This window comes from Ornithorhynchus anatinus, chromosome 14, assembly GCF_004115215.2.
Source record: "Ornithorhynchus anatinus isolate Pmale09 chromosome 14, mOrnAna1.pri.v4, whole genome shotgun sequence".
Classification (NCBI taxonomy): Eukaryota; Metazoa; Chordata; class Mammalia; order Monotremata; family Ornithorhynchidae; genus Ornithorhynchus; species Ornithorhynchus anatinus.
Window position 1 is genome coordinate 28166646 of NC_041741.1, and position 23337 is coordinate 28189982.

The 23337-nt window shown below is 40.4% G+C and overlaps 1 protein-coding gene across 1 annotated transcript in view; it reads left to right on the forward strand.

The window, feature by feature from the left end:
• The window catches only part of TMTC2 (transmembrane O-mannosyltransferase targeting cadherins 2), a 342425-nt gene that overhangs the window by 292903 nt on the left and 26185 nt on the right, over positions 1-23337 (forward strand). The window contains exon 10 of the mRNA XM_029078947.2: positions 14693-14807. Coding sequence (XP_028934780.1) covers positions 14693-14807 — 115 coding nt within the window. The remainder of the gene's footprint in view (positions 1-14692; positions 14808-23337) is intronic.

Here is a 23337-nt window from a genome sequence, read left to right on the forward strand (position 1 = left end):
GGACAACCTGATTACCCTGTATCTACCCCAGCACTTAGAACAGTGCAGTGCACATAGTAAGCGCTTAACAAATACCAACATTATAATTTATCGGCTTGTTTAGACTTCGATTCTACCAATGCCCATGCTACCCATACTGGTTGCATCTGATCCAGTCATGAAAGATTGAACACAACTGAAAACACTGTAGAAATGGGAGGGGACAGTTTGAAAGACAATGGACGATCACCCTCCTAGGCTTTTATCTCTTCCTAGCCGCCCACCAGACAAAGTCTTCTTCTCCCCGCTTCAGATAAACTGGAGTTAATAGCAGACATTGCCTCCTCTGCTTGCTTCATGATTAGCAAATGGATAAAACAATTCCAATCCCATTCTCAGGAACCAGTTAGAGGACAGGGCTCAACAGTGCTTTGCACATAGTAAGCGCTGAATAAATGCTATTGAATGAATTGGCTGTTTGGAAGTCAACATTTCAAGGAGGTGAAGGTAGGTCAGACTGGCTTCCCTAGCACATCCATAATCCTATCAAACACCTCTTGTGTAAATAATAATAATTGTGATAATTGCTAAGCACTTACTGTGTAGCAGGCACTATACTAAGCACTGAGGTAGATACAAGATAATGGAGTTGGATCCAGTCCCTGTCCCACAAGGAGCTCACAGTCTCAATCTTCATTTTACAGATGAGGAACTGAGACAAAGAGAAGTGAAATGACTTGCTCAAGTCACACAGCAGACAAGAGACAGAATCAGGATTAGAACCCAGGTCCTCCGACTCCCAGGCACGTACTCTTTCCACTAGGCCACGCTGCGCCCCTGTCTCATACCCCTTACACTGACCCTTCTATTTTGGTTGCTCCCAACACCCACCGCTGTTTTTTTTCTTCAGGATAATAGCTCTTTAAGCTTCAGGCTCTTCATGGCTGACCCTCAAATTCTGAGATTGATTATTTTAGCCACAACAGCATCGGTTATGTGTACAACAGCCCTTAATATGTGGCAGACTGACAGCATAGTAAGGGGAGTGCCTGAGAATCAGGGTCTAAAAGTTTCCACCATTAACACTAGGAACATAAAATCACAGGTCTAGGAATGCCACAAAAGAGGAAACAGTGTTAATTCAAGGTATAAAATTTTGCAAAAAATATGAAGTAAGGCTGACAGGTGATTTGGGAAAAGTCATCATATTTGAATGAAGCTACAGAAACATGCCTTGTAATTCAGGCCTGGGAATACTGTTAAAAGAAAGGTTCAGCTGTCTACTTTTATGGGAAACCTCAGAAATTTGGTTGAGGAAAAAAAAAATTAGAGAACAGTATTTTCCTAGTGGAAAGCATATAGATCATCAGGTTTAAATTAAGTCCCTGAAAAAGGCATCCGCCTAAAATCTGGGTAACTTCCAGCCCTTGAACTCCATCAGTAGGAATATTTTTCACACTCCTCTGAACTACTTTAACCTGTTTGAACTGCAGCATGGTATTTTCAATCTCATGTAAGAGTAGCAATAATAACTTTAATTCTCAAGGCCTAAATACCATTGGTATTTTGACGAGAAGGGAAAATGGCTTTATAGACAGGCTTCTGAAGAAATATGTGGAAATAATTATTTTAATCCTGAAGAACATAGTCTGTTCCTGCCAAAATTATGTGGCTTAATGTACAACCCTTGTGGCACCGTGCGAAGGTTTGGAGTGTTGAGGGCCTGTCAATCACTCTTACATGTGTAATCGCCATAGCCTCAACAGTTTTAGTGTGCAGACCAATTGTATTAACTCAGTTAAAGCCTATTTACTAAAATCAACGTCTATGAAATCCAAAACCATTACGTTTTGAATTATTCAGTGTATTTCATATTGGATATGTCCCCAAATATTTTAATATTAAAACCTGAAACCCTAGAGTAAAAGCCCAGAGGGAGATGCAGTTAAGCATTCAATATTACTGTAACTGAAAACTGATAGTTATCAGGGCTGACTGGACACTGATCTTATCTAATTTAATGTGCTGAATAGGGGACAGAATAATGATGATCACCGAAACAACAGTAATAAAATTTGTAAACAGATTTGTAAACAGTTGAAAATAATGAGGTTGAAGAGGGAAAGACCAAGAAAGGAAAGATTTTTAAGTGGATTATGATGAGTTTCATCAAAGGGGAAGATTGAAATCCCTGTTAATTTTGGCATTAATTATGAATTCGCTATGTAGTAAATGCCGGAGTAGATGCCGGTTTAGGAGATCCGACACATCCCTCATTCTACACGGTATTTGCAATCTAATCTTATCCCCATTTTACAGATTGGGAACTGAAGCCCAGAGAGATTAAGTGATTTGCACAAGGATTTTCAGGAGTCAGAACTGAGATTCAGATTCAAGCTTCCCGATTCTCAGCTCCATGCTCTTTCAACTAGATCACGTAGAAGAAATATGAAGGAAATAGAGATGCCAACTGTGGAGAGGGAACAGTTTCACTTCACAAGAAGTGTGACCTAGTGGAAAGAGACCAGGTCTGAGAGTCAGGGGATCTGGATTATGATTCTGACTTTATTATTTGCATTCTACGTGACCATGAGCAAGTTACTTAACTTCTCTGTGTCCCAAATCTTTCATCTGTAAAATGAAGATTAAATACCTGTTCTCTTTCCTTCTTAGACTGTGAGCCCTATGAAGGACAAGAGCTGGCCAGTAGATATGTCCCATATCTGGACAGTAGTATTTTGTTATTGCCCTTGAGTTTAGTTCACAAGACACGGCCCTCTAGTGACATTTCTGCTAGAAGTCTGGAGAGCGGTCAGTCCCTGCCTAAGATTTATGTACCTTTAAACTCTCCAGTGAGATCTGGTTGAAAGGTGGCAAAGGAATTGCAGAGAAGGAAAAAAATTCATGGGACTTATTGCCTACTTTTCCCAGCAGCCATTGGAGCTTTTTAGGAGGATTTTTTTCTTCTTTGCTAGGGAGGGAAATTACACCCACTTCTAGGGTGAAGCTAAGCCTCCATTAGTAATTGCTGAGATTCCAGACCTCTCCCTGCTTGTGAGTGTTTTGGACCCTCCCGGAAGGAGGAGATGCCCCTCTCTGTTGACACCCGATCTGACTTAAGGATGAAAGTGTGGTGAGCTTTCTCTCTCTGATTAGCCAGTCCTCATAGAAAAACAGACAAAGGATATAACACTGTACTTTTAGAATTTAGGAGTCCATCCCTTTTCCAGGCAAAACTGCACAAGCTCTCTTAGGGCTAGGCCTCAAGGTATGCTAAGGAGCCTTGTACATCTATCAATCTCTCCACTCATAGTTTTAAATCTCAGTCTATGACGCGTCTTTTGAATCCCCTATCACATTCTTTTCCATTGTACTTTGATTAAACTCTAGTTGCCGGCCATCATTCTGAGTGGGATTGTTGTAGGGATTCATTCAGATCCAGAGTTCCCCCCCGGCCCTCTATCTGTCCCCCCTTATTCCTTCCAAATGTTCAGGGTGCCGGAGTCTTGATATTTCTACTCCTTGGGCACTAAGGGCACAAAAGTCTTAAAATTCCACTTTTCAGTCAGATATATGGGTCAGTTTTGTGGTTTGGGGGTGGGATTAGTTGTTCGTGTTCCCACAGAATGTTACTTCTGCCTTCATGGCACTTCTCTCAAAAATAAGGGTTTAGTGCCAACGGTCAGATTAACCTGAAAAGATTGTTGCCTTTTTTTCCCTTCCCACTGGAAAAATAATCTCTCCAAGTACATTTGCTCCAAGCAAACTCAGCCACGATGAGTAATAGTAAGAAATCTTTTTCTTTATACTTGACTTTGATAGGTTTCAAGTGTAGAAAGTTGTGCAGCACAAGTGCAGATACAAGAATAAACGGACTCTTACAAGTGGGTAAATTAAAAAAAAAAAAGTAGAAGGAAAATTGACTACTGGAACACGGAAGAATAAAACAATCATTTTTGGAGTGGTGATAGGAGTAAAAAATGTAAGGATGAGAAAGTAGAAATTCTTAAATTTTATGGACTTGGAGATGAAGCTCGCTAGAAAGAGGAGGAATTAATTGTAGTGAGAGAAGAATGAGGATCACCAGTTAATTGTGGAAGTAAGTGAATAGGCATTATGCTTAACAGCCAAGAAGGCTCTTTAAGATAAGGAATGGATGATTTTCATTATGTGGATTACACAGTTACTTAACCGGGTAAATCAGAGCAAATTGTCTGTGCCAGTCTTCTAAATGTAGCTGGTTTCTTTGAATTAGAGTTTAGCGTAGTTCAAAGGGTGCTTGTAAAATTGCTTTTTGGGGACCGTCGATATTTGTAAACTTTAATTGTAAAAGTCAAAAATAATAGTACATTTTTGTGTTTGGGGATTATGGTTTAACAAGTGATACTGAGCCTAATTCTCCCTGTGTGTATTCCCTAGTAGTAATTCAAGACACTTGGGAGGAATACGTGTGGCCTAGTTGAATGTGCACAGGAATGGAGAGTAGTTGATCTGATTTCTTCTAAATTTGGCTCTGCCACTTGCCTTCTGTGCTACCTTGGGGAAGCCTTCTAATTTAGAAGGCACATTCCCAGTCCATGTCAAGCTTACAGTTTACAGGGGGAAACATACATTGATATACAAAAAGTTTAATATATAATTTAAAGGTACATACATTCGTGCTGTGGTATTGAGGGGAGGGAGAAAATCAAATGCCCCAAGGACATAGATCCAACTGCAGACTACCCATCTCACACTGCCTCACACTAAAAGTCCTTACTAATGACTTCAAGGTTCTCCACCAGAGTTCTCCATCATCCTTCTCCTCACCCACTATAAAGCAGTCAGTCAGTAGTAGCCATTGTGCATAGTACTGTACTAAGCGCTCAGGAGAGTACAGTGCAGACTGTGAGCCCATCATTGGGCAGGGATTGTCTCTATCCGTTGCCGAATTGTACATTCCACGTGCTTAGTACCGTGCTCTGCACATAGTAAGCGCTCAGTAAATATTATTGAACGATAGACACAATCCCAGGCCTAAAGGAGTTTACAGTCTACTACTCCTCTACTTAGACTCTTGGCTCCCTTCTTACTCTGCCTCTCTTTTGCCTCCCCAGGTTTTCTCTGCTTCCTCACTCTCATGCTGTCAGTCAGCCAATCATATTTTTTGAGTGCTTACTGTGTGCTTACTGTACTGAGCGCTTGGGAGAGTGCAATATAACAATAAACAGACACATTCCCTGCCCTCAGTGAACTCACAGTCTAGAGGGGGACTGCCCAGCCTGGAAATCTCTGCCCTCACCTCCCAATCCACTAGACTGCAACTCAACCCATCTACAGGGGTCTCCCACAATCCCACTCCTCCAGGAAGCGTTCTGTAATTCATTTACCACATCCCAGTACCCACCTCGGCATTTGCCCATATCTATATTTTTTTATTTACATATTTGCACATATTTGTGCATTCAGTTATTGATTCACTGACTTCATGCAGAAATATTTGAACTATTTATCACTATATCTTTATCCTTCCTCCTGCTCACCCTATTCGTATATATTTTTGTTTCTCTTGCCTTCTTATTAAATGGTAAATTCATTAAGGGCAGAAAACACACATCTTCCTTCAGTTGTCCTCTTCCAAGCGATTGATCACTTAGCATTCAGAAGGCATTTAGTAAATACCATTGACTGGTTGGCATCATTTCACTTGAAGGTCATATTGGAATTTCTGTGGGCCTAACTAATGAAGTAGATTAATATGTGCTGTTCTAAGTATTGACCTACATAATTATGTCACTATTATTATTATTATAGTATTCTTTAAGCAGTTACTATATTTTAAACTTTGTTCTAAGCACTGGGGAACTATCATTAATCAGGTTGGACACAGTCCTTGTCCCACGTGGGGCTCGTAGGTTAAATAGGAAGGATAACTAGTTTTGAATCTACATTTTACAGTTGAAGAAACTGAGGCATAAAGCAGTTAAGTTGCCCAGGGTCACGCAGCAGGCAAGTGCCAGAGCCGGTATTTGAACCCGGGTGCTCTGACTCACAGATCCCCGCTCTTTCTACTAGGCCACGCTATTTTCCTTTATATCCTTTCTTCCCCCTCTTTTCTGTGAAATTTTCAATTATTTTGCAAACTGTTGCTATACTTCAAGGAATACCTTAACCCCGAAACCACAAGCATTTTTGGGTGGTATTGGGGATTTAGATAAGCACGTCTATGGATTCCATACTAACTAGATGTTAAACCATAAGGTCGCAGCCCAAGCCAAAGATCTTTCAAAAAGGTCTGGCAGGAGAATTTCAGGGAAGAAAGCGCAAGTAAAGCACTACAAAGCCTGTACGTTAAGGGGTTGGTTTCACCTACGCCTCCCAGAAGCTCCTGGGACATTTTGGGAGGAGTTTGGCTTTCGCTTCTCTTCACGGTAAGCCAAGTGAGGTTTTCTCCAGAGGGAGCTGGGAAAGAAGCTCCTGTTAGTTTTCTCTGGCGTGCTGTTCTGGGCTACCGCTCATCGTCTCCTAGGTAGGACCACACAGAAGAACTCCAGGTGTTAGCGTATTTCTCTCTGCTTAAACTGTATCTGAGGTAAAAGAAGCTAGTGTTAACTAATTTGGCATTATTTCTCTCTAAATCCTCTTCCATCCACTTCCTCCAAGCAAAGCCTTAGGGGGCCCACGTGGTTTAGCCTTCAGTATGGGGGGTGCCTAGTAATTAGGCACTCAAGCATTACATTTGCAGCTTTAAACCCCAGTGGCTCTAAATATTCTTTAAATCTTATTTTTTGTATTTTCTGTTTCTATTCTATTCTGTTTGTAATATCAATTTTAATCTCGAGTTTGACCATTATTCTGTTTAGGAATGTTTTGGTCATAATTGTTTGGGACTTCACAGAGCTATCAACTGGATCCTGGATGGAGTTTCTAATCCTATATCTTCCTTGGATTATGCCGAATACAGAATTGTTCCCTTTAATCCTAACTAATTTGGTGGCCCCAGCCTCAACCTCATGAAGCAAAAACTTCTGATTGTAATACTAGAGCTGTCTAGAATAGTTAAAAATATCAGACAATCTGGCCTATGCTCAGTTTTCCTTAAAATTCTTCTGCTTCCCAGTTGTAAATTTACATGCATTAAAGGAACTCTCAATTATGTAACTTAATGTGATAACTTAATATGTAATCCAATTATGAAAGTCATCCATAGGTATATCCATTCTAAATTATTCATTTTGAAAGCTTAAACTAACCTTTTCATGTAATTTCTTATGTTTTAAATTGGGGATCCCATTGAATTGCTGGACAATACTGAGGATTTAGAGGAAATATTTTCAGATGAGTATTGAAGATATTGTTGGTTGGGAAGTAGTCTAGCCAATCAGAAAAATCAGTCGGCTCTAATCCCAACTCTTCCACTGGCCAGCTGTGTGATTTGGGGCAAGTCACTTAACTTCTCTGTTCTTCAATTTTCTTATCTGTAAAATGAAGATTGAATAAAAGCTGTTCACCCTCCTACTTAGACTTTGAGCTGCGTGTCAGACTGGGACTGTGACCTACCTGATTATTTTGCATCTATCCCAAAACTTTTAGACTGTGAGCCCGTTATTGGGCAGGGATTGTCTCTTATCTGTTGCCGAATTGTACGCAGTGAGCGCTCAATAAATATGAACGAATGAATGAAAGCTTAGTAGAGTGCTTGTCACATAATAGGCACTTTACAAATACTACAATGAAATCTATTACAAACTCCTGTTCTAGGATTATCTTGAAAGATCTTTATTGAATACATTTAGAGAATAAAATAGAATTCCAGCTAATTGGAACTGGCTTGGATTGAACAATGCATTTTAAGCATCAACAACAACAAAAAAAGCTGCATTGAGTTTGTAAATCATTTGAGAATATTCAGTGCTGCTTTTCTTAAGTCCCTTCCGAGAATCCATGGCAGTTTTCCTCTTTTGTTTCTAGTAAAAAAAACTGCATTTTTTCATTATAGTTTAATGAATTTGTTGTATAAGTTGTATTAGTATCAAGAAAAGAGAAGCAGCGTGGCCTAGTGGAAAGAGTATGGCCTTGAGAGTTAGAGGACCTGGGTTCTAATCCCAGCTCTCCCGCTTGGCTGCTGTGTGACCTTGGGCAAGTCACTTCACTTCTGGTTCTCAGTTATTTCACCCGTCAAATGGGAACTAAGACGGTGAACCCCATGTGGCACATGGACTGTGTCCAAACTGATTTGCTTGTAATTTGCTTGTATCAACCCCAGCGATTAGAAAAGTGCCTGGTATATATAAGTGCTTAACAAATATCATTTTTAAAAAACCCAAAAAACTACATATATGTCACCTGGTGGAGGTGATATTTTAGAAGGGATTTGAATCTGGGGAGAGATGTTTGACAAATCTAAAGGGAAGGAATGTTCTGGGTATGGGTAATGGTATGAATGGTTGATAGAAAGAGAGTTGAAAGCCAGGGATAGTTTGGAAGTTAGCTTGGGAACCAATGGACCTGATGCTTTCTTAATAGAAGATGGAATTTTAATTTTAATTATTTTGTTAGGTGTAAGATTCTTCATCTTTTAATAGTTAATCATTTAGAAAACAGGGAAACAGTATTTGTAAAAAAAAAAGTAAGGTAATGTTATTTGAACTAGGGAATATATTTGTCAAATTAAATCATTTAGTTTTATCACAGAATTTGGTTTCCATTTGTAATTTAAAAATTTATATCTACCACTTTCCATAAATACGTTAAAGCATGGTATTGAGCTAAGAGATTTTTTAGCTGATTTTTTTAAAAAATCAGATGTTTACTTTTTTTTATATTATTTTTGTAGTGATAATCACATCCAACTATTTTAGTGATTTGGTAGAAAGCATTTTACCAAGCAGTGTAAGCTTAAGGCCGGTTCCATTTGTCGTGGACTTCCTCCTTAGAGACAGCATTTTAAATCCAATTGCCTGTGAAGAATTAATGCACATTGATTCCTTGTCACTGGACTTGCCATTCTGAAGTGTTATAATAATCTACTAAGGTACTTGAAGTTGTCCAGTCGGAGAACACTCCAAAGTGATATTATAACTCTCCGATCAGTCATTTTGAAAAGTACTAAAATTTGAGCTGTCACTTTCCATTTCTCCTTTTAGTACTTCTGGGAATGTCCTCTCTCTTTCTCCAATTGTCATATTAATACAGCAGATTGTTTTCTCTCAGAAACCTTCTTTTCAACCGCTGAGTCTTTCTTGCAGTCAGAAATGATTAGGATCGATAGAGAGAACAATTATTTGCAGAAAAGTATTAATAGCAGCAAGTGGACTCAAGATACAGCAATAGGGATGGGATTTTTGTTAAATGTGTTATTTTAAGCTAATTACACATGATGAAGCACTGTTTACTGAAACTCTATATGTGACCCTGACTAGAGATTTACAAGTTCCAGGGCACTGTGATTTTTCAAATGTTAGATCACCCGCCATGGCTACTACAGTGGAATCGTAGAAGCGGCTCGGTTTAGTGGAAAAAACACAGACCTGGCAGTCAGAGGGCCAGGGTTTTAATCCCAGCTCTGCCACTTGTGTGTTGGGCGACCTTGGGGAAGTCACTTCACTTCCCTGGACCTCATTTCCCTTATCTGCAAAATGGGGATTCAATATATGTTCTTCCTCCTCCTTAAACTCTGAGCCCCTTGAGGGACCTGATTATATTTTGTAGCTACCCCAGCAGTGCTTGACAAATAGTAAGCTTAACAAACTATTATTTTAATCCTCCTGAAACATGGAACTTGATGAGTCATTCAATGCAGCCATGTTGCATTGTGTTTATGAATAATAATAATCATAATGATGGTATTTGTTAAACACTTACTATGTGCCAAGCACTGTTCTAAGCGCTGGGTTAGATACAACATAATCAGGTTGTCCCATGTGGGGCTCACAGTCAGCAGGACACTGGGAAAGGGATTATGGGAGTTTCTTCCTCCCTCCTTGCTGGTGTGGGGTTAAGAGATGCTCCTTCTACATCTCTAACTGCCATGTGGCTTGGGACATTTGTCTTTCCCCAGAGTAAGTTAGGAGATGAAAGTCATTTTTCCTCAGTCCCTTACTGTGTGCTAGAGAGTCAGTCCCGGGAAGATTCTGGAGGGGATTTGGGAGGGCTGGGGATGGAAATTTCCTTCTTTCACATTGCTTTTACACAATTTATGGATCACTGAAGAAATTCCAGAGACTTGAAATATGACACAGTAATCACATTCTTAAAGAAGTAAGAGAGGGCTGACTATGTAAGCCACAGGAAAATCTTTTTTTTGCTTTTCAGTGCTGTCAAGTGACTATTCAGTATCCTTCTGAACAAGCTTCTAAAGAATACGGTCAACTCTGTACTACCCGAATCACCATATGACTTCAGAACAGATCACTGCATAGCATAAATGATCGAACACGAGAGGTGCAAGAAATATGCTGAAAGGAAAACCAAGTCCTTTATACTGTGTCTTACGAAAGCATTTGAACGGGGCTTGAAAAAATGCTAGGCATATTCGGCTTTTAGAAGAAATCCACCAATATTCTTAGGGAGCTCCATCATGGGATGATTATTTGAGTCAGAAGTGAAGAAATTCTATCTGATCTTTTCCCTTTCATAGTCAGAAGGAAGCAAAGCTGTCTGGTAGCTAGAGCAGAGAAGCAGAGTTGGCTAGTGGATAGAGCATGGGCATGAGAGTCAGAAACATCTGGGTTATAATCCTTCCTCCTTCATTTGTTGGGTGACCTTGGGCAAGTCACTTTACTTCTGTGCTTTAGGTACCTCATTTATAAAATGGGGATAAAGACTGTAAGCCTATGTAGGACAGGGACCTTGTCCAGCTGAATTGTCCTGTATCTACCTCAGCACTTAGTACAGGGCCTGGTTCATAGTAAGTGCTTAACAGATATCACTTGAAAAGATAAAATCCAGGTCAACATAATTTTATGCTTTTGTGCTCATGCTTTGAAGGTGAGAAGAATGGTGGTCTGGCGTATATGGAGGAGGAGGGAGTTCCAGGCTAGGATGTGGGAAGGCGTCGGCGGTGAGATAGGCAAGGTCAGGACACGATAAGCAAGCTGGTGCTAGAGGAGTAAAGTGTGTAGGCTGGGCTGTAGAAGGAGGACACTGAGGTGAGGTGGGGGGGACAAGATGATTGAATTTTTAAAAGTCAATGGTAAGGAGTTTCTGTTTGTGTGGAGATGGATGGGCTACCATGGAAGCTCTCGAAGATTGGGAGACATGGCCTGAACATTTTTTTTTCCAGACAAATAATCCGTACAGTGGAATGAATTGGAGTGAGGAGAGACAGAAGGCAGAGAGGTCTGTTTGGATGGAAAGGAAAGGGCGGATTTTAGAAATATTGTGAAGATAGAACTGTGAGGATTTGGTGACACACTGACTATGTGGGTAGAATGAGAGAGATGAGTCGAGGACAGCAAGGTTACAGGCTTGTGAGATAGGGAGGATAGTGATATTGTCTGTGGTAAAGGGAAAGACAGGGAGGGCAGTGTTTGTGTGGAAAAGAAGGAGTTCTGTTATGGACATGTTAAGTCTGAGGTGTCTGTTCCTCCAGGTAGAGATGTCTTGAATGCAGGAGAAACTGCTAGACTGCAGAAAAGAGAAAAATCAGGACTGGAGATGAGGATTTGGGAATCGTCCACCTAGAGATTGTAGTAGAAGCCATGGAGGCAAATGAGTTCTCCAAGGGAATGTGTGTAGATGGAAAAATAGAAGGGGAACTAGAACTAAGACTTGAGGGACCTCCACTGTCAGAGGGTGGAAGGCGGAGGAGAAGCCTGAAAAAGAGACTGAGAAGGAGCAGTCAGAGAAATAGGAGGAAAATCAGGTACAAGCTTTTCCTCTCTAGCCTATTTTGCCACTCTTATAGTTCCCAATATCTACGGGAACCCATCACTCCATTCCTCAAAAACTACAATGAGTTCCCCATTGCCTGTCACAAAAAATTCGAGCTTCTGACTAATTGATTTTAAAGCTCTTTCTAGCTACCAGGGGTGCAAGTTAAACATTTCCTTTGCTGCAGCTATAAGCGGGAACTGCGGAGTGGTGGAGGAGGACAGGGTCTGTGTCCATATGTGTGAGCATTAAGCCTGGAAGGCAGAATTTACCTTCACTTCTTGTCTCCCTTTTCTCCCTCACTCCCATTTCCCTTTCCGCATTCACTATCTGCCTTTCCACACTCACATCCTAATCTCTCTTTCTGCTCTCACTTCCTTTCTCCCTTCCTGCTCTCACTCACTCCCTACCTCTCCTTCCACTCACTTCATCTCCCTTTCGGCATTCACTCCTTTTTTCCCTTCCCTCCCTCTCTGTCTTCCCTTTCTCACTCACTTGCCTCTTCTTCTTCCTCACTCACTCCCTGTTTCCCTTTCCACACTCACTCCCTGCCTCTCCTTCCCCATTCAGTTTCTGCCACCCTTTCTTCAATATGTTGGGGCTCCTGCCGTCTCCAAAATGCCCTCAAAGTCGTTCTCTCATATGTACAGTTTCATCTGTGGTAATTCAAGCCATATTTATTTTCTCTCTTTAATGCTTGAGATATTCATTTTTGAAAATTCCAGAAGATTAAATTAAGCACAAAGAGCAAATGTTAATTGGGAGGGTAATCGACAGTCAGTGAAAATTGAGCTGAAACAAATTTCTAGAGATCGGTGCGTGATATTTGAACCCTTTGTGCTGCAATAACTAAGCAAGTGTGTGCTGACCCTGTGTTAACTATGTTTTTTTTCTTTATGTGTGCTCATTTTAATGTTGCTAAAACTTACTGGATGTGAATTAATTCAGCCTGGTAGGGAGAAATTTGCATAGATGTTTTACTATAAATGTTTGATAGGATTATTTACATAGGCTGTAAAGCCTAGAGTGGCAAAAAATGATCTTTTTTAAAAACTCCCATTTACGGCAAAAGATAGAAGCAGAATTAACATGACATGTTAATCGATCATTGGTATTTATTGAGTGCTTACTATGTGCAGAGCACTGTGTCCACTGTGTGGGAAGCTCTGTAATCAACTCCTAGGAGTGTGCAATAGAATAATAATCCCTGGTTTCAAGGAGCATGCAATCTAGGGGGAGATAGGCCACTATATTAAATTGCAGATAAGAGGAAGTCATAGAACATAAATGTATGTACATATGAGCTGTTTGGTGCTGCGAGTATTTGAGTGCTTAATTGGCATTAAAGTGCTGATGTGGGAGTTTGGAGATAGGAGGTTGAGGAAATAAAATTAATTAAAATCCCCCTGTAGCTAACTAGGAATCTTCTCTACCAATTCTGTTGTAATGTACTTTCCTAAGCGCTTAGTACAGCACTCTGCACCCAGTAGCATAGTCTAGGGGAAAGAGCAGGGGCCTAGAGGTCAGAGGATGTGGGTTCTAATCCCAGGTCTGCAGCATGTCTACTTCACTTCTCTATGCCTCATTTACCTCATCTGTAAAATGGGGATTAAGACTGTGAGCCCCATGTTCATTCATTCAATAGTATGTATTGAGCGCTTACTAGGTGCAGAGCACTGTACTAAGCGTTTGGAATGTACAATTGGGCAACAGATAGAGACAGTCCCTGCCCAATGAGGGGCTCACAGTCTAAACGGGGGAGACAGACAGATAGGGACTGTGTCCAACCTGATTACCTTGTTATCTACCCCAGTGCTTAGAACAGTGCTTGGCACAGAATAAGCGCTTAACAAATGCCACAATTATTATTATTCTTATTATGTGTACAATCAGTACCATTGATTGATTCATTTTAGAATTAGGGAAAGCTTCCTGGAAGAGGTAGGATTTCTGAAGGGCTTTGAAAATAGGGAGAGCTGTAGTCTGTCAAGTTTCGGGCCCAGAAGAGGACTTAACCCGAGGTTGGTGTTGGGAGAGATAAGAACGAGGCACGGTGAGCAGGTTAACTTGGTAGAAAGTAAAGAAATTAGAGAAGCAGCGTGGCTCAGTGGAAAGAGCACGGGTTTAGGAGTCAGAGGTCATGGGTTCTAATCCCAGATCCGCCACTTGTCAGCTGTGTGACTTTGGGCAAATCACTTAACTTCTCGGTGCCTCAGTTCCCTCATCTGAAAAATGGGGATTAAGACTGTGAGCCTCATGTGGGACAACTAATTACCTTGTATCTACCCCAGCGCTTAGAACAGTGCTCGGCACATAGTAAGCGCTTAATGAATACCAACATTATTATTATTATTAGAAACCAAGAGTGCAAGCAGGATTGGAGTGGGAGAAGAGCATGGAGTGAGATGAGATATGACAAGTGCCTGGACCAATATTATGGCCATTTGAATATAGAGGAAGAGGGAGTAAACCTTGGAAATGTTATGGAAGAAATTCCAAAAGTATTTTTGTTTCGTTTTGTATTTGTTAAGCAATTACTATGTGCCAGGCGCTCTTCTAAGAACTGGGGCAGATCCAAGGTAGTCCATGTCCTACATGAGTCTTTATGCCCATTTTACAGATGAGGTAACTGAGGTTTAGAGAAGTGCAGTGTCTTGCCCAGTGTCACCCAGCAGACAAGTGGCAGAGCCAGGATTGGAACCCAAGTCCTTCTGACTTCCAGGCCCATGCTGTATCCATGAGGCCACATTGCCTTTCTAATTGCCTTTAATTCCATGATCTGTTTTTCCAATATCGACTTCACTGTTAAAGCAGATTTAATTATTGTTTGTGGTTAAACTAATATGTTATTTCCTCACAGGCCAATTTCTTCTCGAAGAAGCCCGCCTGATCGAAGCAGCAGAGATGGCAAAGAAAGCAGCTGAGCTGGACAGCACTGAGTTTGATGTGGTCTTCAATGCGGCTCATATGCTCAGGTCAGCCTTGCCGGACAGGTCTCCCTCCTCCCCGTCCCTGGGTTTTAAGTTTTTGCTTTAAATATGAGTAGTTCTTGCTTTAAATAATTGAGAAGCAGTGTGGCCTAGTGGAAATTGTATGGGCACGGGAGCCAGAAGGGCTTGGTTTCTAATCGCAGCGCTGTCACTCGTCTTTGTGACTTTGGACAAGTTACTTAACTTTGTGCTTCAGTTACCTCATCTGTAAAATGGGAACTAAAACTGTGATGAAACTCAGGAAATACCCCTCCCAAGGGCTTCATACAATGTTCTGTACACAATAGGCACTCAATAAATTCAGCTGTTTGATTTGAATCAAGCGAAATAACCTGCCACTTAAAAATAGATGTTTACTGATCCCATAGCATGAATCAGTCTGTGTGCAGAAAACTGTATTAAGCACTTCAGAGAGTACGACACTGTTTTTGTGGGGAGCAGCAGGCAATGTAGAAATCACAGTTCCTATGTCCAAAATAGATCACAATCTAAAGATGAAACAGGGCAAGTAAATTTATATAAGACCCTTCTCACTCGGGCAAAGAAGAGACTTGATGGTGGTATCCTCTAGGAATACAAAATAGCGTCTAAGCAAAGGATACTGTTTGAGAGTTTTCAAAGCGTACCCTTTAGTTTTAGGGGTTTTTTTAATTATAAGCAGGACCTTTTTGCATAATTCCCTTTTTTGAGAGCTAAATTTCAAAAGGAGCTAATGCTTGTTATTGTTGATCGTCATCATCGTGATCCTCAGCGAAATTTATTAAGAGCTTACTGTGTGCAGAGCTCTGTACTAAGTGCTTGGGAGAGTACAGTACGACAGAGTTGATAGAAATGTTCCCGAGTTTCATCAGAGAGCTATATCCAGGAGTCCAGAACACCAGTGTAACACTTTAATCATACTTAATATTCTCTTTTGTTCATGTCACTCAAATTATATTGATCTGGTGTTTCATAAGCTTCAAGTTCTTAGTGAATAGGTTAGAATGATTCCAGGATCTTTCTTGTTAGTAATCTGGACAGTAGAAACCAATTCAAAGACTGAAAAATCATCGCTCGTATTTAATTTATTGTTCTAAAATATTAATAATAATCACTCATTATTATTACGGTACTTGTTAAGCACTTACAATGTGCCAAGCACTGTTTTAAGCTCTGGGATAGATGCAAGTGAATTGGGTTGAATACAGTCTCTATCCTACATAAGGCTCGCACTCTTAATCCCCTTTACAGATGAGGGAACTGAGGTCCAGAGAAGTGAAGTGACTTGTGCAAGGTCACACACCAAACAAGTGGCAGAGCCGTTATTAGAACCCATGACCTTCTGACTCCCAGACCCATGATTTATCCACTAAGCTATGCTGCTTTTCTGATTGAGTAGGTTCTCTCATTGAACCTATATTTGAGAAACTTGTATTTTGAAGTAGAAATATATTTTCACCTACCTTGTGTTCAGTGTTTCAAAATATTTGCTAGCCATAGTGACGAAATATGACCGTCAATCATTCCCTCATTTTTATCTTCATTAACTACCAAATGGGATTTCCCCCTGTTTTCTCCTTTCTTTCCTCCCCTCCCCTTCCCTTCTCTTTCTCAACCTTTACTAAATTCAAGCATTTTTTAACTTAAATTTTGAATTAGATTTATGCTGTATATTCACATTCTCCTCTATCCAGTATATCTCTCCTTGCAGACAGAGTTTAGTTGCAATACCCAAGAGTTCCACCTTTCTGAGTGAGAATGAGTCCAGAAAAGGCATGAGACTATGGCTTTCCAAATGAATAATAACTATTACACCCTACGTGAGATCTTGTTCTCTCTTTAGACCAGAAATCCATCCTGAACTCCTTGATAGTCTGTCAGGCTTGTCACACACTTCCAGCATTTTCCTTTAACTCACCAGCTTGATGGTACATCCTGTTCTGCTGTACCATCAATTAAAAGTATTTATTGAGTGCTTACTTTATGGAGACCACTGTCCTAAGCATTTTGGGAAAGTACACTTTCACAGGGTTAGCCGACATGTTCCCTGCAAACAGTGAGCTTGCAGTCAAGAAGTGGAGAGAGGCAGCGATATTAGTAAGTAATTTGCAATATATAATTTAAAGATATGTACTTAGGTGCTGTGTGGTTGAGGGTGGGGTGAATATCAAAGATCCAAAATTCACAGATCCAAGAGCATAGACAAAGCACAAGAGAGAGGGATGCAAGGAAAAGAGAGCTTGATCTGGGAAGACATCTTGGAAGGTGACCTTAATAATGATTTGTAGGGGGGAAGAGTCTAGCTTATATGAAGGGGGAAGGAGTTCCAGCCTGTGGCGAGGACTTGGGAAAGGGTTTTGTGGCGAGATCGATGGTATCGGGGTACGGTAGGTAAACTGGTGCTAGAGGAGCGAAGTGTGCAGGCTGGGCTTTAGTAGGAGGTGATCTGAAGAACTTTGCGACAGTGAAACGTTGTCAAAAATACCACTGATTTAATAGGGATCATTAGGGTTCAGGTGATCCAAGTCCTTGTTCAGAGCGCATCCAGATTCTTCATCTCTTTTATTGTTTTTGAATGCCTCACCTAGCAGAGGACTGTTGATATTATTAGTAATGTGTCATTCTCTAGCAAAGTGCCCCACATCCATCAGATCTACTGTGACTGATATTTTTTGAGCTTACAGCCCATTGTTAGGTATTAAACGCTCTTTTATCATAAATTCCGTAAATGTAATTTGATTACATTAAATGCAGCACGTTAAGGTTGCGGAAACCAAAGCAACACAAAGGCAGAGTGTGGCTGAGGGAGAGGCTGAGAAGCGAGGCAGTGGCCCGTAACGAATAACGGCTCAGGTGGACACTCCATTTTCACAACACCAAATCTCTACTTGTATTGATTGAAATTGTATCCTATCCACTCCGACTCATGTTGTAGGAAGAGCATTCTGTAATTTCTTATAGGGGTCTGTACAGATCAAGCGAGGAAAACGTGCTATAGAAGTGAGGGTACCTTTGAGGGCAAAGAAATTATCATTTAGGTCTACAGACACCATGTTCCCACCTTGTGGCAGAACGGGATAAAAGCAAGATTATTTTCCACTCTAATGTTTACTCATGTATGATAAAAATAATTCCCAATTCTGGTATCAGATTTTCATTGTGGCTAGTGGACTCATTTAGCTTAGTTCAACATCAATTCCAATTCTGCACCTTATAAACTGAGATTAAAGTTTAGTGTTGGTTTGAGTAAATTAAAGCCTGATATTGATTTAGTATACGCACTTTTGAAAATGCTATAAACTCTTCCAGCGTTTCCTAGTTCTTTTACGAGACATGAACAGATGCTTCTGGACTAATGGTTCGGAAAGTTCCTTAAGTTGTAAATTCCTGTTTATGTTCTGCATAATGCTTAGTTCACTGGATTTTTAATATAGAATGACAAAAATAAATATTGATAAGTCTGATAAATATTGATAAGTCTGCTTCTTAAATATCTGCCCGTAATTTTCAATCATCGATACATCTTAATTAAGTAGCATTATGGAAAATAACCTAACAAAGGTGCCAATTAGAAATTTTCGCCTTATATCTGTCTAACATCATGTAGATGTATTGTTCACGTTTTAAGTTGACGTATTATTTCATTATCTTACAGTTGATAGAGAGTACATTGATGTTCTATATGCAGTGTTTCCCATTATTGAAAAGCCTTCTTAAATGTGTAAAGTCATAAATATTTTTAGCAGACTTCCTTTTAGCTGCTTCCAAAGTTATTCACATTGTTTGGAGTAAGTGTTTTTCATTAATATCTTTACAGCTCTTTAGTTGTTAAGAAGTATAAGGGGTTACCAGAATTTTAATAATCAGTTGGTGTGCTGAAAGTTTATTTGAAGTTAAATGATTTTTGTCACAGATGCGAAAAGAAAGTGCAGACAGAACGTAATCCTTATTTAGCATTTACTGAGAGACAACTATGGAAACAGCGTAGCCTAGTGGAAATAATAGTTGTGGTATCTGTGAAGTGCTTACTGTGTGCCAGGCTCTGTACTGAACACTGGGGGGGATACAAGCAAATCGGGTTGGACAGAGTCCCTGTCCCACGTGGGGCTCGCAGTCTCAATCCCCGTTTTACAGGTGAGGTAACTGAGACCCAGAGAAGTTAAGTACCTTACCCAAGGTCACACAGCAGACAAGTGGTGGCGCTGAGATTAGAAACCACAGCCTTCTGATTCCCAGGCCGGCGCTGTATCCACTACGCCATTCTGAAAAGAGCATGGACCTAGGAGTCAGAGGACTTGGGTTCTAATCCCGGTTTCTCCACTAGTCTGCTGTGTGATCTTGGGCAAGTTACTTTGCTTCTCTGTTTGTCATTTATCTTATCTATAAAATGGAGATTAATTCCTTCTCCCTCCTACTTAGACTGCAAGGCCCAAGAGGGACAGGGACTGTGTTCAACCTGATCACCTTTTATCCACTCCACTTGACTCTCTGACCTTTGGGCATTTGATATCTACTCCTCTCAACCCCATAGCACTTATGTCCTTTTTTAAAATGTATATTATGAATTATTTACATTTATCTCTGTCTCCCCCTCTAGGCTGTAAGGTCATTGTGGGTAGAGAACGTCTGCCAACTCTATAATATTGTACACTCCCAAGCACTTAGTACAGTGCTCTGCACATTGTAAGCATTCAGTAAATACCAGTGATGACAATACTCCAGTCTAGCACATAGCAGGAACTTAATAAGTACCATTTAAAAAAAAAAATTATTTTCCCTCAAGGCTTTTTCCTCATGAGATTGAAATTGGGGGTCACTTTACTACCTAACCACAGACAAGTATCAAAGTCAGCCATTTTGTATTTAGGGCTACTAAAGGATGATTTGGAATTGGAATAGTCTTTCTGGGACCCAAATGTTAGGTGTTTCTAGGCCTCAACAACCATGGCTGAATCAGACTCCCAACCAGTACAATGATCAAAATTGGAATTTATTTAGCAATACAAATGGGGAAAGCACATCAAGAAATACTAGTCATAGTTCTCAAAAATAATATTTTCTGCCTAACTACAAACAAGCTTCAAAGTCAGCCATCTTATATTTAGTGCTACTAAAGGATGATTCAGAATTGGAAAGGTCCATTTGGGTCCTAATTACTAGGGCTTTCTAGGCCCAGGCAACCAGAGAGTAGCAGCATGGTCTAGTGGATAGAGTGTGGACCTTGGAGTCAGAAGGACCTGGGTTTGAATTCCAGCTTTGCCACTTGTCAGCTGCATGACCTCGGGCAAGCACTTAGCTTCTCTGTGCTTCAGTTGCCTCATCTGTAAAATGGGAATTAAAGTGGGACAGGAACTTTGATCAACCAGATTTATTTGTATCCACCCCAGCTCGTAGTACAGTATCTGGTACATGGTAATCGCTTAACAAATACCACTCTTTCAGACTCCTAAACAGTACAGTGATCAAAATCAGGATTGAATTATCAACACAAATGGGGAGAAAGCACAACAGGAAATGTTAAAGTCACAGTTTTCAAGATAATATTTAAAGTCACTTTCAGAACCAAGCTCAGAAATGGATTAATATAAGTCAGATGGCATGTGCCTGAGAGCTTTGCTTGCCAAAAAGGATGAGAAATAGGATTTAGTCTGCGATCATAACCAAAATCATCCTCTCGAACTTCATTTTTATCCCAGGCAGGACTTGTAGCTCTCCGCCGGCTGGGTTTCAGAGGAACAGGCAGGCAGCACACCTCACAAACAACAGGAAGTTCCAATTCCCTGACTCTCCTTCACTCTGCCCTCAAGAAAACCTGTCTCCTCCCTTGTGGGATTTGGAGGAGTGGAGCTTCTTCCCAGAGTGTTTCCAGTGGTGTTTCCAATGGTTCTGGTGGGGGCTGACCTCAGTTAGGCCTGTGACCTCACTGTTTTAGTTTGGTTTGTCTCTTTTTAATGGTATTTGTTAAGTACTTCCTCTTTGCCAAGCACCGTTCTAAGCGCTGGGGTAGATACAAGCTAACCAGGTTGGACACAGTCCAGGTCCCACATGGGGCTCACAATTAAATTCCATTTTATAGATGAGGTAACTGAGGCTCAGAGAAGTTAAGTGACCTGCACATCTCTCTATTATTTGAAATTACTCATAATTTTAACTGCCGCTGCTGTCACATTTTGATACCTTCAGCCTAAGAATAGATGGACATTTTTACTTCTGTTTTGAGACTGTACCTTGGGATTGAAGATTTTTCACCTAAAAATGAATGAATCAAAAATATTTAGTTTGGGAATAGAGCCCATAAGCATTAAATTAATTCTGTGTTTTAAGATTTCCAATTCCTCTTGAGTTCCTCATCTTCCTTGTGGTCCCTTCTAAGGTGAATATTTTCTTTCAATATTTGTTGCACTCTCAGTACTATAAATCCTCCCTATAGTTTGACATTGATCCAAAATGATTTTCTGCTTTGTGGTGTCGAGTTACTCTAATTTCCTACCTCCACTCTTTTTTTTTCTAAATCTTCCTCTTGAGGAAACCATTCCAGGGTATGACCTAATGAATTGTAGTCAAATTTCCAAAGAGAATGTGAACCAGAGTTCTCCTGAAGTTTGGCTGAGGAACATTTGCTAAGTATGTAGGGAGGACAATTTTACCATTTCCCTACCAGGCAGCAATAATTTTCTTGACATGTAAAACAACTGTTGTTTTAGTGCTATATTTTACAGGACAGAATTACTTTGCAAGTTAACCTCAGTATTCATGGCACATTTTTGGAAGGATTCCGAATGTCAAACCATTATGACATGCAACAAATCTCAAAACCTTATGGGATAAAAGTTTCTGTTTACTCAACCTTCCCATTGTACAGCGGTCATTTTTTTCTAATTTCTTCTTTTAAATATTTGAAGAAAAGTATGACTTTTACGGAGAGGTATTGCCCTGAGATATGTATTTATCTAGTCATGTGGCTACTGCCATTATAATTTTCTGCTGCTGAGTGCCACATATCACTAGCAACATGCACCAGGTTCATTGTGCTTCATAATTGAAGTTAATGTACCTGAGGATGATAAACACTTTGGTATGTGACTAAAAAGACTATCTGATGATTAAGAATCATTCTGACAGTAAGTACCAGTGATCGTATCGTTTTTGATATTTGTCTCACTCCCAACGGCACAGCACTTCTTTAAATTATAAATTATAAACTTCTGATTAAGACTGGGAAGCCCATGAGGGACAGGGACTGTGTCCAACCCAATTTCCTTGTTTCTACCCCATCACTTAGTAGAGTGCCTAGCATATATTAAGCACTTAAATATCAGAATCATTATTATTCTTTATTCATATTAATGTCTGTCTCTCCCTCTGGCCTATAAGCTCATTATAGGCTACTACTTTACTTTCCCAAACGCTTAGTGCAGTGCTCTGTAAGGGCTCAATAAATATCACTGGTTGATTGATTACGCTTCTTAGATTCAAAGGCCACCTTTCCCTGTCAATGTTGCAATTGTCACTGTTTCTCGACGTTTCAGAGTCACCCTTCGGTGGTGGAGACTGTTTAACAGTGAATCCAGCAATGTTTCCTCTGTCTTTCTTGCTTGAAGTCTCCAGACTTCATCACACTGCACTGTACAGAAAGCAAGTTGTTTTCCGTCTTCTTCACGCATCTGGGTCACGTTTGTGAACTGCCTCTTTTATAAACACTTAGTGTTAAACCTGGCTCCTCGTGGTTAATAATAATAGTAACTGTGGTATTTGTTAAGCGTTTACTCTGTTCCACTCACTGTCTCAAGTGCTGGGAAAGAGACAAGGCAATTAGGTCCCTCATATTAGGGACTCATATTCTAAGTAGGAGGGAGAACAGACATTGAAACTCCAGGTTGTGGGTGAGGAAACTAAGGCAGAGAGAAGTGAAATGACTCACCCAAGTTCAAACAGCAGACAGATGGCAGAGCTGGGATTAGAACTCAGGTCTTCTGACTCACAGGCCTAACCTCTTTCCACTAAACGCGCTGCTAATTATGTTGAAGAAGCTATTTCTCTAGAAATAGCACCATCGGTTTCATTGTATTTACAAAGTCTCTCCAGTGTTCAGAGCCCTGCGCTGGGCTCTTGAGGAACATACAAATGAAATACATAGTAATAATAATAATGATGGTATTTCTTAAGCGCTTACTATGTGCCAAGCACTGTTCTAAGCACTGGGGGAGATACAAGGTTATCAGGTTGTCCCACGTGGAGCTCACGGTCTTAATCCCCATTTTACACATGAGGTAGCTGAGGCACAGTGAAGTTAAGTGACTTTCCCAAAGTCACCCAGCTGACAAATGGCGGAGCCGGGATTAGAACGCATGACCTCTGACTCCCAAGCCCTTGCTCTTTTCACTAAGCCAGGCTGCTTCTTGTAAAGTAAAGGACACACTGCTTCTGCCCCCAAGGATTTTGTATGCCAAAGGAGAAGAAAGTAACCTTAAATTGGTACATAAAACTTTCCTTCATCAAATGCCCAGGAAAATTAGCCTTTGATCAAAGAAGGGAG